We start from the raw sequence: 15,276 nt of genomic DNA on the forward strand, positions 1-15,276 counted from the left end.
TGAAAATCGTTGGAACAGTTAAGCAATTAGCCAAGCAAAAAGACGTGACTATCGATTTGCTTCATGCACGTGAGTATGTTTATGTTTTTAGACCTTTGTAAAAAAAAAAAAAAAAAAAAAAAAAAAAAAAAGAACTCATGGCTTTCTAAGGGCATGTTGACCTTCTTTTTATTTTTATTTTTTTGGTTCTTTCATTAATACATCTATCCTTCCGTTGCTTCTGCTCTATTTGAACAAGCCATGGAAGTTCACAGGTGTCGATTCGTCGACTACATCCCCTCCGCCATCAATGCCCTTTCATTTGCACCCAACACTACTAGACCTATCCTTGCTTGTGGACGGGCCAATGGAGATATCGAAGTCTGGAACCCAAAGCACGAGTGGACCTTGGAAAAGGTAAACAAACGCTTATTCCATTCTCCTCATTATCATTCATTTCTTTTCTTTTCTTTTAAAAAATATAAAAGATCATCGTATAACTTACTCAGTCTAAAAGCGTTCATTCTCAACGACTACTTGATATACAACGAACAAATAAAAAAAAAAAAACTGATCGATCTATTATGGTCTCCTATCTTATATTCAGGTTATTCCTGGAGGCAAAAATACATCTGTAGAGGCTCTTGCTTGGGCCCATCAAACGATATTGACTGAAGACGAAGATTTTTGGGATTCTGAAAGGGAGAAGCAGGCTGCCATCAAGAAGTTAATCAAGACACCTCCTAGACTCTTTTCAGCTGGATTGAATGCTGTTGTCACTGAATGGGATCTGACAACTTTGAAACCGAAGGTAAAGGAGGAGTAAAAATGAAAAAGAAAAAAGAAAAAAGAAAAACAAGGGAGACGCCAAATGGATCAAAGTACTCTAAAAGGCAGTCGTCTCGTAAAAGAAAGACTCTCCAAACTAAAGGATCAAAACCTTATAATGGAAATAGCGATCGGTCGATTCTCATGGAGGCGCTGTTTGGTGTATGGCCACCAACCATGCAAACACTATCCTAGCTGTGGGATGCGAAGATGGTTGCGTTCGTCTTTTTGACATTGCAGACGGAGAGCTGGCGTTTATCAGATCATTCGACAAGCAAAAGAGTACGTTCATTCACACATTCAAAATGAACTGTGTATATCTACATTGTTGTTTCGCGAGTTACCTTTTATCCATCGCTAATGCTACAGCACCCACCCGATCGGATTTATAGCTAGGATCTTGTCATTAGCATGGTCACAGGATGATAAGCACATGGTCACTGGGTCCGCAAATAGCAGTATATATAAATGGGACGTTGAGGCTGGACGTGTTGTGTCGCGCATGACTGTTGATCGTGTTTCTGGTGAGGACACCCTCGTGTGGTCCGTCAAGGTCTTATCCAACGGCGTCATCGTCAGTGGCGATTCCTTGGGGCATGTCAAATTCTGGGATGGATCAAATACAACCATGATCCAGTCTTTCAATGCCCATGGTGCCGATGTTCTCTGCCTTGCTGTTGGAAAAGTATGCCAATGAAATCTTGTCAACTTGAAGTCTACTACATACTACACTTTTTCGAAACTAATTCTTAAACACTCTTTAAAAAAAAAAGGATGCTACCTCTGTATTTTCAGCAGGAGTCGATCGCAAGTGCAATCAGTACCGCTTTGTAGAACAGCCTGCACCAAAGATGACAGGAAAGAATGGAAAGAATGGAAAGAACGGATCAGTCACTGGTAAAACAGAGATGGTTACAAAATGGATCCTTACTGGATCAAGGCGGTTCCATTCACACGATGTCCGCGCATTGGCTTTGGATGAAAGCAGGAATGTTGATGCACTGGTTTCTGGAGGGGTGGACGTAACAATGGTCGTTTGCTCAGCTGCTCAGTTCCTTGAGAACAACCAACGTCGATTGACGTATGTCCCCCAAAGGCCTGTTGTTTCTTTCAGTAAGAGCAAACGTCTTCTTCTTTGCAGGCAGGAGCGTGGTGTCAAAGTCTGGCGTCTTGGAAAATGTAAGCAAAGGCAAAATATCATTACTATAATCCGAGGCAGGAAAACGTTTTGTATTTTGCTAAAGGCCCCTTTAACTAATTTTTTTTTTTTTTTTTTTTTTTTTTTTTTCCTTGTTATTGCTCAACGCTTCAAGCTGCTGCTGCTGTTCTGCCATTCTCAGAAATTGAAATTGGAGCACATATGGACTTGATTGAGCCCCAGCAGGCGATGCTTGAGATGACTTTTAAGGATGATCGCAACCTCACAGCCTCTGCACTATCAGAAGATGGTCATTGGATCGCTGTTGCCGATGTCGAGGAAATCAAGCTCTTTCGAGTTGATGAACATGTAAGGTTACAAGATAATCCTGTCTAAAAAAAAAAAAAAAAAAAAAAAAAAAGGTGGAGCTCTTTAGGTGGCCTGAATTTTTTTTTTAAAAATTTTGGTATTAATCAACTCGTGTATTTGCTTTAACTTCAGCCCTCACATCCTGGCAAGCTAATGGTCAGGAAACAAAGGTCATTCCCAGGTGTTCGTGGAACTGGAGCACACTATCTGGCATTCACCCCTGATAGCACTCGTCTTGTCGTTGCGTCTACAGATTCAAATGTCGTTGTCGTTGACATTTCTCAATGGGAAAGTGGGAAGTTTGATATTTTGCGCAGATTTGGTCAGCATAGAGGCACAGACGGAAAGGATCTAGAGTCTATGGATGTTGATGAAGAAGATATTACTGGAGAGCATGATCAAGTCGAGACTGTTATTTTAATGTCTGTCTCTGCTGATGGACAATGGTTGGCTACTGGCGATCTCAAAAACAGGATCTTTGTCTTCAATCTTGACACACTTCAGGTATGGATTACTGGATTGCAGTATTTTTATTTTTTTTTATTTTTTATTTTTTATTTTTTATTTTTTATTTTTTATTTTTTATTTTTTATTTCTGTTGTTGTTGTTGTTGTTGTTGTTGTTGCTTGCTTGTTTGCACAGCTGAATTACAACAGTGTTAGTTTTTTACTTTTTGTTTTTATTGATTGATTGATTTTTTCCGATTCCCGATCGCTCCTCTGTTTACATAGCATCATGCAACCCTTCCAGTTTTCGACGCCCCTATTACAGCTCTTCAGTTTCACCCATACTCACCCACCCTGGTCATCCCCACGGCCAGTAATGTCTTTTATCTCTTCAATATTGAAACACGTCGCCTCACGGATTGGTCTCGTGAATTTTCTTCGGATAAACAGTTCCCAACTAAATTCCTTGGTCTCAAAGACAAGATCCAAGGGATCGCCTTCAATCCCGCTCGTAAAAACACGTTGCTCGTTTGGGGCGCCAACTATATCTGCCATGTGGATCTGGAGCAAGGTGTTGGTGATCGCAATGCTATTTTGAATGTCGGTAAAAGGAAACGGGTGGATAGGGCACAGGATCAACTGCGGAAGCAACAACGGGAACGTAGGATGAAAAAGTATGCAGATTTGGGCATCGTTCCAATGCCCGAGCTCGAGTCTGGGAACGCTGTGGTGGTATTAGAGGGCAAAAAGGCGCGTAAAGTGTATGCTGCCTCCACAAATTCGACTGAAGAGGAAAAGACAGAGGACATTAACTTTCAGTTGCTGCACAAGTTCCAACCTCTGATGTTTGTAGACTTTGTAGAAGACAATTCTCTGGTTGTGGTTGAACTCCCGTTCATCAAAATCTTGTCGAGCTTGCCACCAAGCTATTACCGCGCCAGCTACGGTACATAAAAAAAAAAAAAAAAAAAAAGAATCAAAGATGTTACGTTTTCTTTTTTTTTTTTTTTTTTTTGTTTCCTTGTCAGATTGTATTTCGTATTCTTTTCTTTTTTATTCCTCTTTTACTTTAGATCCATATTCCCTCATATTTACTTTTACTCCTTTACTTCTTTCATGGCATTTAAAATAAACAAAACGCATTTACCGTCAAAGGATGAATTCTATTACAATGTTTTTATCAAGGTCAAACAAAGATCTTTTGCGGATCAAATTCAGGGCAGAAATGAAAAAAAAAAAAAAAAAAAAAAAAAAAGCCACGCTTTGTGCAACGAACCTTATCCTCGAAAGGCAATTGGACAAGGAACACATGCACTGCACGATGCATTTACCTCTAGTAGGACATTTCTCTCCATGGAAACAACAGAACATCGGTCTTGTGCCTATGGACTTCGGCATCAGGTACAGACACATTGCCCTGCATCAAGAGGATACTGGCTAGCAGTCTGCAACAAGACAAACAAACAAAAAAAAAAAAAAAAAGAAATAACCAATAGGAACACCTTGTTTATCTGACAAACTCAAGTCGACGTCTTTTTTGTGATAACAATGTTATTAGACACGTTGCCTGTCAGCCATCAAGTCGAAGGATGGCAAAAGTAGATTCATCATTGGCACTCAGGAACTCTTGAGACCGAATGAGGTAAAAACGTTTGACCTCAAAAAAAAAAAAAAAAAAAAAAAAAAACAATAAAATAAAATAAAATAGAATAGAATCAGGTGTATCGAATTCGACAACGTTCATGAGTTCTGGTTAATGGCATCTATTGAATATTGAAGTGAAAGAAGACTTGCTTCAGATGATATTTCATCAACAGAGCAAAAAACAATAAAAAGAAAAGAAAAGAAAAGAAAAGAAAAGAAAAAGAAAGCATTCACATTCCTGCTCGGCTTCTTTTAGGTTCATCTTTTGACGTTTGACGAAGACATGTTTGAAATCAACACTACGATATTTGATCATCCTCATGAGATTTGGGATATTGCAGCATCGAAAGAAGATCCAGATTTGTTTTTCACTTGTTACAAGCAAGGTAAGGAGCTTCCTGTTGCTATCCTATGGTAGAATGAATCCCAAATATCAAAGTCCAGCTTGCCTAACCTGGAAGTTTTATTATTATTATTATTATTATTCGGTAATGGTTAATAGTTGTTGATGGAAAGAAAATACAGAGTAAGGCCTCCCTTTGGAGGATGAAATACGAAGAACAGAACACTGAGGAGACCGATCCTGAGAGACCACATCATCATCAACTGAGAGGAGAACTGGAGCATGTATTGAGCCTCGATGTGGGAGATGGAATAGTCAAGAAGTAAGGGGAAAATGTCAATGGGGTTGCGGAAAAAAAAAAGATTCCTCTTGTCTGTGTTGGCATGGCCATGGGCCGCTGACTGTTGACGCGCCTGCAATGTTTTTTTTTTTTTTATACTTTTCTAGAGTTATTTGGCAAGACAATACTGAAGTCATCTCTGTAGAAGACTGGCGGATTTGTATATGGGACATTGATATCAAACAAGGCACAGCCAAAGTATAGCCATGCTTTTTTTTCTTTTAAACAAAAAAAAAAAAACTTTCCCCGCTGCCAGGTCAAGCTATAACTCTACCCTTTTTATATGTCTATATGTATATACTTAGTTGACTGGATCGATCGATTCACCAGATAAAAAGTTCAAGTTCACAAGTGCAGTTATGAACCCCCATGCTCAAGAGGTTGTAGCTATATATGGCCGGTCTATTCAAGGCTGGAATTTGAGTTCTCTAAAGTAAGTGCCCTACCCACAAAACATCTTTGCCCTATTGCTAGGACACCTCTAGGAAGCTGATGAGGAACGAACGTTTTTTTTTTTTTTTTTTTTTTTTTTTTTTTCCTTATCGCTTTCCTAGGCCTACATTCACCATCAAAGACTCCCAACCGGCACTCCTCCTTTGTATTGATTATAATCCCAACAGACCTTTCCAAATCGCAACGGGTGGAGATGACTGTAAAGTCAGGATATGGGATGTACGGAATCCGACTGCAGGACCTCTTATGGTTATACAGGATCACACCCATTGGTATGAAAAAAAAAAAAAAAAAAAAAAAAAAAAAAAAAAAAAGAATGTATTTCCCATTCCTGCTCAAGGGACGAGCAGAATCCTGATACCATGGCTCGTGCTTTTCATCTTGAGCGTTGAGCCAAAAGAATTTGATGCGGCTCTGTTGACCTCTTTTTTTTTTTTTTTTTTTTTTTTTTTTTTTTTCTTTACTCTTTCTATGTGGACAATTGGGGCTCCTTTGGCTCGTTTCAATTCGGATAGGGTGTGGTCAGTAGCGTACAACAAGTTTCATGATCAATTAGTGCTCACATCCAGCTCGGATTGCCAGGTGAATCTGCAGAGCATTGTATCGATTTCAACAGGTGCTGATTATGCGTATGGGGACACAGAGGATGCGGAACAACAGGACCAGGATAGTGACATGGCGGAGAACGAAGCACAGGAGTAAGTCAAATCGAAATGGATTTTATTCTTCACTCTTCTATTCAATATACATGCTGATGCTGACGTATAAACTTTTTTTACTTTTTACTTGTTGATAAAATGAACAAATAGTGCACCAACAGATGGACTGGTGCAGGCATTTGACCAGCATGAGGACTCTGTGTATCAGGTAGCATGGAGTGGCGTGGATCCATGGTTATTTCTATCATTGTCGTATGATGGACGAGCGGTGATGAATCAGGTCCCAAGTGAAGAGAAGTTCAAGATCATTATGCACTGAAAAAAAAAAAAAAAAAAAAAAAAAAAAATTAGAGAATAAAGAATACAGACCTAGGATTCTAGCATTCCCAGTATCTCAGGATTTGCAGCATCCCCATCCTTGTATCCGTTAGGAAAAATGAAAAAAGTTGTTGGGTTGCAAGGGGAAGAGGGGGGGGGATAGGATGATTGGTATGTATATATGTATGGCAGATGTATGGCAGATGTATGGCACATGTATATATTGCGATATGCAGGACAAGACAAGAAGTCTTGTTGAATTTAGATGGATATACAACTCAAAAAGGCCATGGATGGGCCATGCATTGTTCTTTTTAAACAAAGATGGACCAATGCTCTCAACAGGACAAGATGGTTTTTCATAACGTGGTCCAGTGTAACCAAACCAATTGCAAATGCAATTAAGAATAAATAAATCAATAAATAAATAAAAATAAAATTAGAGCAACTAAATTATTACTTTTCTGTCTTTTTTATTCTTGCAAAAACAAAAAAGTATTTCATCTGTTGCTTACATTCCATTCCAACTGTAGTCCCATCTCTCCTTCCCTTTTCCTTTTCCTTTTCCTTTTCCTCTTCCTTTTCCTCTTCCTTTTCCTCTTTCCTCTTTCCTCTTTTCTTCTTCTCCATACTCTCATATCCCTCTCCTTCTCTCTCTCTCTCTCTCTCACTTTGCCATCACTTCACAGCCTTCATTCACCATGGCCACTGACATTGGTAGGATGATCCTTTTTTATTTCTTTATTTTTATTTAAAAGTCCTTGTTAACTCTTCTGCACACCCTATACTAAACATTCCCCCCTCTTCCTTCCTCTTTCTCTCTCTCTCCCTCTCTCTCTCTCTCTCCCTCTCTCTCTCTCTCTCTCTCTCTCTCTCTCAATTGTCCTCTTCCTTCTTCCTGTCTTTCTTTCAACTTTTAGCAAACCCCATCTCTCCTCCATCATCCAACAAGGTATGTTCTTTGATTGCATATCTCTCCTAGGCCTGTATTGCTTATTCATTACCTGCATACCTTTCAAGTCTACATTGCATCCTATTAAAGCACAAAGCAAATCTACAGTGACGATCCATGGGATTGTGCCATCCATTCAACGGGTTATATTAATTAAACAAAAGAAAAAGATCTTGGGCTGGGAACTCTTTTTTTTTTTTTTTCTTTTTTTTTCCATGCTGACCGTGCCTGAGTCTGGGCGGAGGGGTCAAGAGACAGTGCAGAAAAGACCACGCTCTAACATCAAATCTGTATACCATTACCCATTTATTATTTTTTTTTTTTAGGCCGCGATCAATGGCGCTCTTCGCAAAAAGTTGCAGGGCTATGTTGGTTTCGCCAACTTGCCAAACCAGGTCCACCGCAAGTCCGTCAAGAAGGGCTTCAACTTCACAATCATGGTCGTTGGTAAGATCTCTATCATCTACTCTCTCTTTCTCCCTCTCCCACTTTTTCCTACCCTGCCCTGCCCTGCTCTCTCTCTCACCGTTGGTTCTTTCTTACAATCTCTGTAATGGAGCTTGGCTCTGCTCGTTATATGTTTACATGTCTGGGTTGCGCTTATTTGGCTCCTGCTCCTTTATTTTTTCTCTCTCTCTCTGTCTCTCTCGTATTTGAGAGATGGGCTCGCAGACTTTTTTATTTTTACACCATTACATAAAATACCAGTCGCCTATTTGAATCACACTGAGGGAACCCATTCATTGCACCGGATAAAAGACTCCACCTTGGTCTATCTACAGCACTACAATACCATCCTTACAGATTGCCTGTTGCGTGGCCATCATCTCACTCTTGGCTGTTGCTTAGTATTCCTATTGCTCATCTTTCTTTTTTTTTTTTTTTTTTTCTTTCTTGTTCTTGATCACAATTGGGACTGAACTCTAGGTGAGTCTGGTCTCGGCAAATCGACTTTGGTCAACACTTTGTTCAACGCCCCATTGTATCCTCCAAAGGAGTACGCCCCTCTTACGGAAGAGAGCCCAAAGACTGTTGGTATCCAACTTTTCAGTACCGATATTGAGGAGAATGGCGTTCGTCTGAAGCTCAACGTCGTCGACACTCCCGGTTTCGGTGACTTTATCAACAACGAGGACAGGTTAGCCAATTGAAGGATAGTGTTAGAATCTCAGTCATGAATGAAAGGAACACTCCGCTTTTCTCACGCATGAACCCCCCCCCTTTATACAATCATTAGTTGGAAACCCATCCTAAAGACAATCGAAGGCCGATTTGATGCCTACCTTGAGCAGGAGAACCGTGTCAACCGCAGCAAGATCACCGACACCCGTGTTAACGCATGTCTATACTTCATCGCCCCCACTGGCCACTCTCTCAAGGCTCTGGACATTGAATTCATGAAGAGATTGCACAACAAGGTCAACTTGATCCCCGTCATTGCCAAGAGTGACACCATGACCCATGAAGAAATCGCTGCCTTCAAGGAGAGAGTAAGTCCATTCTGCCATTTATTAAGCACTATCGCATATACATATCAAACTTACATGGCAACATTTAGCACTTTTTTTTTTTATTTTTTTTTTTTTTATTATCTTTTTCTGTAGTCAGAAAGACATGTTAAACATTCTCATATTACCTATTCATTTATTTACTATTTAGATTCTCTTGGACATTGCTCACCATGACATTAAGATCTATCATGCCCAGCACTATGATTCTGATGACATTGAAACTATCAATGAGACTAAGGATGTCATGGTAATGTCTAATATCCATAAAATGGGATCTCGGGCTTCTTTAAGGCTTCTGTAACCTTTTTTTTTTTTTTTTTTTTTTGTACAATTATGTTAAGTTTTTTTCTTTTCTTTTCTTTTCTTTTCTTTTCTTTTCTTTTCTTTTCTTTTCTTTTCTTTTCTTTTCTTCCTTTTCTTCTTTTCTTTCGGTTTATAGAGCAAAATCCCATTCGCCATTGTTGGTTCAGATAAAGCTATCGAGACCCCTGATGGTCGCCATGTCCGTGGCCGTAAGTACCCCTGGGGCGTCATTGAGGTCGATAATGAGGACCACTGCGATTTCGTAAAGTTGCGCCAGATGCTGATCCGTACTCACATGGAGGAACTCAAGGAGTTCACAAACGATATCCATTATGAGAACTACCGCACAGAGAAACTCCTCGCCATGGGCTACCAGCAAGACAACTCTGTCTTCAAGGAGATTGATCCCGTTGCCAAATTAGAAGAGGAGCGTGCAATGCACGAAGCCAAATTGATAAAGATGGAGCAAGACATGAAGCATGTCTTCCAACAGAAGGTCCAAGAGAAGGAGGCCAAATTGACACAGTCAGAGGCCGAGCTCTACGCCAAACACAAAGAGATGAAGGACGCACTCGAGAAGCAGCGTCTAGATCTCGAAGAAAAGAAGAGGAGGATCGAACAGGGTCGTCCTATCACTCCAGAAAAAACCAAGAAGAAGGGCTTTGGCTTTGCTGGAAAGTAAAAAAAAAGAAAAAAGTCCAACATAGCACTCACTGTCTCATCAAGTCTCTGGAACTAGGAATGGTATGTGTGTTTTGAAGTTCTAAAGGCGCAAAATGGCATGCTTTATAAAAATAAAAAAAAAATATTAATAATAAAGCCCCAAACGTTCCATTCGACTAATCTTTTTTTTTTTTTTTTTTTCCTATATACACGATAGCCTTCCATTTTCTCAACGCAACGTATACCTCAATCAAATATCGCAACTACAGCAGCGGCATAAAAGGCGGGATGTCATTTTTTTTTTTTTAGATAATGTTCGTCTAGCCCTCCAACTCACATTCTAAACCACTTACCTTCTCTAATTTTTAATACCATACTTACTCTCCCAATAAAATAAAGAAAGAAAAAAGAAAAGAGAGAAAGAGAGAACATTGCTTCGTTATTTGAACCTTTATGATTATCACTTTTAAATTATTTTCTTGCTTTGACAGCCATCTTAGTCTGAATCCGCCACATTTTGACAGAAAGTGTGTTTGTCTTTCGATCATTACAATCGTATTATTACTATTATTATTATTATTATTATTATTATTATTATTATTATTATTATTATTATTATTATTATTATTATTATTATTAGTAGTAGTAGTAGTAGTAGTAGTAGTAGTAGTAGTAGAAGTAGTAGTAGTAGTAGTAGTAGTATTAAAAAATCAACCTCCATCCTGTGTCCTTGGAAATCTTTTACATTAAATATTGATGACGCCTCCGATTTGTATATACTAACCTTACAAGCCTTGTGCAAGCTCTGAACAGGATGAACGCCCTAGTCAGCGCCGTCGTAGCGGATTGTCTGAAGCACCTTCCCATCGCAAAAACCATATTCGAAGCAGTGTCTCGGGGATGATGCAAGATTATAAAGCATCTGAATGTTTTTATTATATCTTTAAACTAAAAAGGTCTTTCAATGCATCCCAGCCCCAAGGGTTGCGAGGTGGTCCAAAAAACCCCAACTCCACGGGAATATGGAAAAGATAAAGTACAGGAGTATGAATAACAGGATAGCCTCATGTGGGGATAGTGTGCCCTTCATATCTCTTCTTATGTCCTCTCTGTGGTCCATCCGTGCCGCCCCTCCTCCTCCTCCTCCTTCTCTAGTTTGACTGGAGCCGTCGAGACTGGGACCACCAGAGCTGGGACCGTCGAGACTGGGACCACCAGAGCTGGGACCGTCGAGACTGGGACCACCAGAGCTGGAACCGTCGGAACTGGAGAACACGCGCGCTACTTTCAAAGGCTCTCTGCATGACAAGCAATTATATATCAAATGTGGTATATCCGGCCACAGAAATGCTGATTTAAACCCCGTTCGTGTCTCGATGCAGGATCTGCATGCATATACATGACATTTCCAGCAAGCTAGTCTTAGTTGTTCTGAATCATCTTTGCATATAAAGCAAGGCGGTACTCCTGTTGGTTGTAGCATTATATTTGACACGACCGTTCTTATTTTGTCCACTGGATCTGTCAAGTTTACTAGATGGTAATTGTCGCGTTCTAATATAACACACGAGTCGCCATTTGCTACTAGATATTGACAAACTTCTGGGCCCAGTTGAGTTGAAACCATGGCAGTTTTAGGGAGAGCTTCACATAACTTCCCAAGCGTTGCGAACATCCTTAGTGAGTCGATTTTAGTATATCTAACGGAATATCCCAATGCTTTTAAACCGTCATCGATGACCCTAAGATTTTCGTCTTTCGGACTACGTGATTGAGGTTTGGCTTTTCTTTTTTTCATCGTCGACAACTAGCGCCTGTCGCGACGCGAGGCTGATGTCCAAAGATGAAGGATAAGGTGGTGTGAGTAGAGATTTTTTTTTTTTTTTTTTGATAACTAGGACCCACGAGGTCATGTAGGATGTGGCATGAGTAGACTTGGGATGAGATCGTGTGAGTGAATGGAGTATCAGTGAAATGGGGCCCGTGCTCCTTTCTCTAATTGATCACCTTTCTCTAATTGGCCGCTTCCAATGTTTCTTTTTTTTTAAAAAAAAAAAAAAAAAAAAAAGCTGACTTGTGCTTGCCATGGATCTGGGGTCCTATGGCTCCGTACGTCCAGAACCTCGAGAATTCAGTACCTTGATCCTGAGGCGCCGTGACTCGATGACTCAACCTGCCCGCATGCCTGGTTTCGCGCAGTGTCTGTACTGCTCATATCTCTTTGTGGTTCCGTCTGCCCTGCTCGGGGTCCCGCCTGTCCAGAAAATGGCCCATGGGAATTCCTGTAAAATAATGAAACACTTACAGAAAATTGAGGGATTACATCTTAAAAAATCTGCTACTGCTGTTCATATTCTACTTGCATTAAGTGCACTCTCTCTACTGACCTACATCCGCTCGAGCAGTAATGTGAGCGCTATACATGGCATTCTCTCAATGGAAGACTAACAGACAGTCAAGGAAGGGGATCTCGAGACAATACACATGTAGAACATCCGATGACTAGCCGCAGACGACTCGATACGCACGTGTCAGCAAAACAAGAGAGCGAAGGAGCCACAACAAGGCCAAGGTCAGAGCCGGGGTCAGCAAGAGCCACCCAAGTATCGGCAAGAGTCCAAGGCACTGTGGGAGCATGCACCAGACTTCCAAGTGATCGATGGAGGGGGATTGTCATTCAGTGCACTGCTTCTCCCTATAGAACACCCGACCAAACCTTAAAAGCCTAACTCTAAAATCAGCATCAAACGGCACACATGTAGATTTTATATTTGTTTCATCCTTCCACCCTAGTGTTAGTTCAGTTGACGTTAAGAACGCAAATGAACTATTTTACCGCTGACAGAGCTCATATGAATGAACTACATGTGGAGCATCCGGAAGTTTTTTTTTAAAAAAAGAAAAAAAGAAAATACTGTTCTCAAGAATGGTCAGGCGGTACACTAAGGAGAACATGGCACGGATGCATCAGATAGGCAAAGACACAGATGCGATGCTGGGGAGAAGTTGGTTAAAGATACTAAAGTCTTTAAAGTCTTTAATTTTGCTCAATGAGATAACGATGTGCAAGTACAAGGAGTTGTATATTATTATTATAAGATGGTATTGCCCTCGCCTTACCTATTGATGTTTAGCAGAATAAGGAAAGGGAAACAAGGAAGATGGGAAAAAAAAATTGTATTATTATTATTATTATTATTATTATTATTATTATTATTATTATTATTATTATTATTATTATTATTATTATTTGGTAACGAGGACCCACGAGGCCGCTCGCCATCGTGCCAATGTTTTGCTGCTTCGTCTTATTGAGCTATTCTCCTGGGTATATATTACGACTAGTACACCCCTTAACCATGTGTACAATGAATATATATCACATGATGGCGCTTAATTTGATTCTAGATATAAATGGCTGACATTCTGTTAAGTCTTTTCTACCTTCTTAAAGAGTATTTAAGTAGCTTTTCCTTTCACTGCAAAAATGACATCTCTCTTCTTATCATCGATGCCATTTTGCAGCATTTGCCAAATTATTCAAAGTACTTATTAGGATCACTATTCGTATCCAAAATCTACGAGGCTTTCGCCCAATCTTTGATTTTTATCACTTACCTACTAGTTTCCAGAGATCACTAGTAGACGTACTACGATATCTTCAACAGCTTCTGGCAAATCGGAGTCCAGGCCCCAGTTGATATCTGGCCCATAAGGGGATCTAGTTCAAATGGTAGAGCCCGCATTCTTCACAAACTCTAAAATCCCTGCATAGAGTTCCCCTTCCCCTGTACTTTTCCACATTCCTATCAGTACCCCTCTACAAGTTTTTCACATTTCTACAATGACTGCACCCCCAGTGCAGCCAGATCCCGGAAAGGATCAGGCCCAGCTGGAGATGGTCAGTGCTTCTCAAGATCCCCAGGGTGATTTTGAGATGGATGCAGAGGTTACAACATCTGCACCGATGGATGCAAATCCATCCACCCTCCCTCCAGAACAACAAACCTTAAACACGGCACCCAAAAATAGAAATAACAACAACAAAAAGAAAGTTCAAACCCCAGTAACCCCATCCCCAGTCACAGCACGCGTTCTCTCCTACGCAGATAGGGCAAAGGGTAAGAACCTCCTCAAGGTGGTCTCATTTGACGAGACCCAACATCTCCCGCCAACGGGCTTCAAGGGGCTAGTGATTGCCTACCCCCTTCCGCGTCTAGACATGCGTATCGCTGTCAAAGTAGCCATCGACAACGCAGTAGACGCGGCTCAAATCTCAACCTCCAAAGGCAGCATGTGCGCTATCTTCGACGACGAAGAGAAATACGCACATGCCCTCAACACCAAAGTGCCAGTAGGAGATGTTCTCCTATGCCCCTCCAGGACAGGCTATACGAACAAGCTGGAGGAAAGGATCAGGTCCCCACTATGGGACCACACGCCGACGAGATGGCGCTTCAAACAGCTCTCAACAAGCTGTACGCACCATACGGGACAGTACGCGACATTGAATATGGAGTTATTCAGCCCGGCTCGTCAACAAAAAATGGTGAAATCAGCTTCACCCTCGCTCTCCATGACAGCACTCAACCGGATACGGAGTTGATCAGAGCAGCCTCGCTGTTCGGCCTCAACACCGTCTTCACCTGGGAGACAGCTGGAAAATTCTGCTACAACTGTGGCAGTCTTACTCACCTGACAGCAGAGTGCAGGACACCACGGACCCTATACCTGGAGGAGATCCGTCCACTATTCACGCCAATCCTAGCTCCTAGGTACGGCAAGGAGACAACCCAGGCACCACCAAGGGTAGTAGTCAAGTCTCCAACTACTACCACCACGGCCCCCCCAACCAACAACAACAAAAGGCCACCAACTTCAACAACGCAGGCGAATACCTCGTCCGCACCAACAACACGCCTAGATCCAGATGGCTATCAAACGCAGGGAAGGAAGAGACGTATGCCGCCCTCCAAAGCTTCTAGTAACGCCACCGCTACTTCTAGTTCAAAGCCTGAGTCTAACTCTCGCAAGAACAGGAAAAAGCAACGGGCGCAGAAAAAGGCCAAGGAGTCAGGCAAAAAGCTCGAGAGTAAACAAACGAGCAAGGAAGTAAGCAAAACTGCCCCAGTGGCAGCCAACGCTACATCCGGAAGCTTCACGTTTACTCTCCCAAAAGAGCCGATGTTCACTTCTTGCAGCGCGGAATCCTCTACGAGCAACCAGCGGCAGAAGGGGCGGCTATTTAACTCACCAGCGAGAAAGATAGCAACCCCTAGCACTTCTAACGCCAGACCTCTGAGCTCAAAAGGCAAAGAAAAGGCGACCAC

At 41.3% G+C, this 15,276-nt stretch overlaps 4 protein-coding genes across 4 annotated transcripts; all 4 read left to right on the top strand.

Annotated features, from left to right (window-relative positions):
• Nucleotides 1–134: 134 nt before the first annotated feature.
• On the top strand, nt 135–3,714 carry BCR41DRAFT_421505 (WD40-repeat-containing domain protein; the record flags this gene model as incomplete). Its single annotated transcript, XM_022030034.1, has 8 exons — nt 135–396; nt 587–790; nt 936–1,089; nt 1,200–1,492; nt 1,581–1,986; nt 2,121–2,314; nt 2,447–2,818; nt 3,046–3,714. The coding sequence occupies exons 1-8, from the start codon at nt 241–243 to the stop codon at nt 3,712–3,714; spliced, it is 2,448 nt and encodes an 815-aa protein (XP_021882037.1). The 5' UTR covers nt 135–240.
• Nucleotides 3,715–4,084: 370 nt separating this feature from the next.
• On the top strand, nt 4,085–6,518 carry BCR41DRAFT_385928 (WD40-repeat-containing domain protein; the record flags this gene model as incomplete). Its single annotated transcript, XM_022027733.1, has 9 exons — nt 4,085–4,161; nt 4,319–4,402; nt 4,661–4,790; nt 4,907–5,069; nt 5,195–5,285; nt 5,393–5,520; nt 5,642–5,812; nt 6,056–6,238; nt 6,350–6,518. Exons 1-9 carry the CDS (start codon nt 4,114–4,116, stop codon nt 6,516–6,518), a joined length of 1,167 nt encoding a protein of 388 aa, XP_021882038.1. The 5' UTR covers nt 4,085–4,113.
• A 544-nt stretch (nt 6,519–7,062) lies between these two features.
• Nucleotides 7,063–10,292, top strand: BCR41DRAFT_352022 (cell division control/GTP binding protein). Its single transcript, XM_022023895.1, has 8 exons — nt 7,063–7,234; nt 7,438–7,469; nt 7,796–7,916; nt 8,397–8,607; nt 8,707–8,959; nt 9,129–9,227; nt 9,420–10,027; nt 10,164–10,292. The coding sequence occupies exons 1-7, from the start codon at nt 7,219–7,221 to the stop codon at nt 9,963–9,965; spliced, it is 1,278 nt and encodes a 425-aa protein (XP_021882039.1). The 5' UTR covers nt 7,063–7,218; the 3' UTR covers nt 9,966–10,027; nt 10,164–10,292.
• A 3,121-nt stretch (nt 10,293–13,413) lies between these two features.
• Nucleotides 13,414–14,864, top strand: BCR41DRAFT_352024 (hypothetical protein). The gene has a single exon (XM_022023896.1). It carries the CDS (start codon nt 13,791–13,793, stop codon nt 14,550–14,552), a length of 762 nt encoding a protein of 253 aa, XP_021882040.1. The 5' UTR covers nt 13,414–13,790; the 3' UTR covers nt 14,553–14,864.
• Nucleotides 14,865–15,276: the final 412 nt, after the last annotated feature.

The sequence above is a fragment of the Lobosporangium transversale genome (genome assembly GCF_002105155.1).
Source record: "Lobosporangium transversale strain NRRL 3116 chromosome Unknown BCR41scaffold_15, whole genome shotgun sequence".
Taxonomy (NCBI): Eukaryota; Fungi; Mortierellomycota; class Mortierellomycetes; order Mortierellales; family Mortierellaceae; genus Lobosporangium; species Lobosporangium transversale.

Coding starts and splice junctions, on each gene's coding strand:
- BCR41DRAFT_352022 (XM_022023895.1), top strand. Junction 7,470..7,795: donor CTCCTCCATCATCCAACAAG/GTATGTTCTTTG, acceptor TTTTTTTTTTAG/GCCGCGATCAATGGCGCTCT. Junction 8,608..8,706: donor TTTATCAACAACGAGGACAG/GTTAGCCAATTG, acceptor TACAATCATTAG/TTGGAAACCCATCCTAAAGA.
- BCR41DRAFT_352024 (XM_022023896.1), top strand. CDS start 13,791: ATGACTGCACCCCCAGTGCAGCCAGATCCCGGAAAGGATCAGGCCCAG.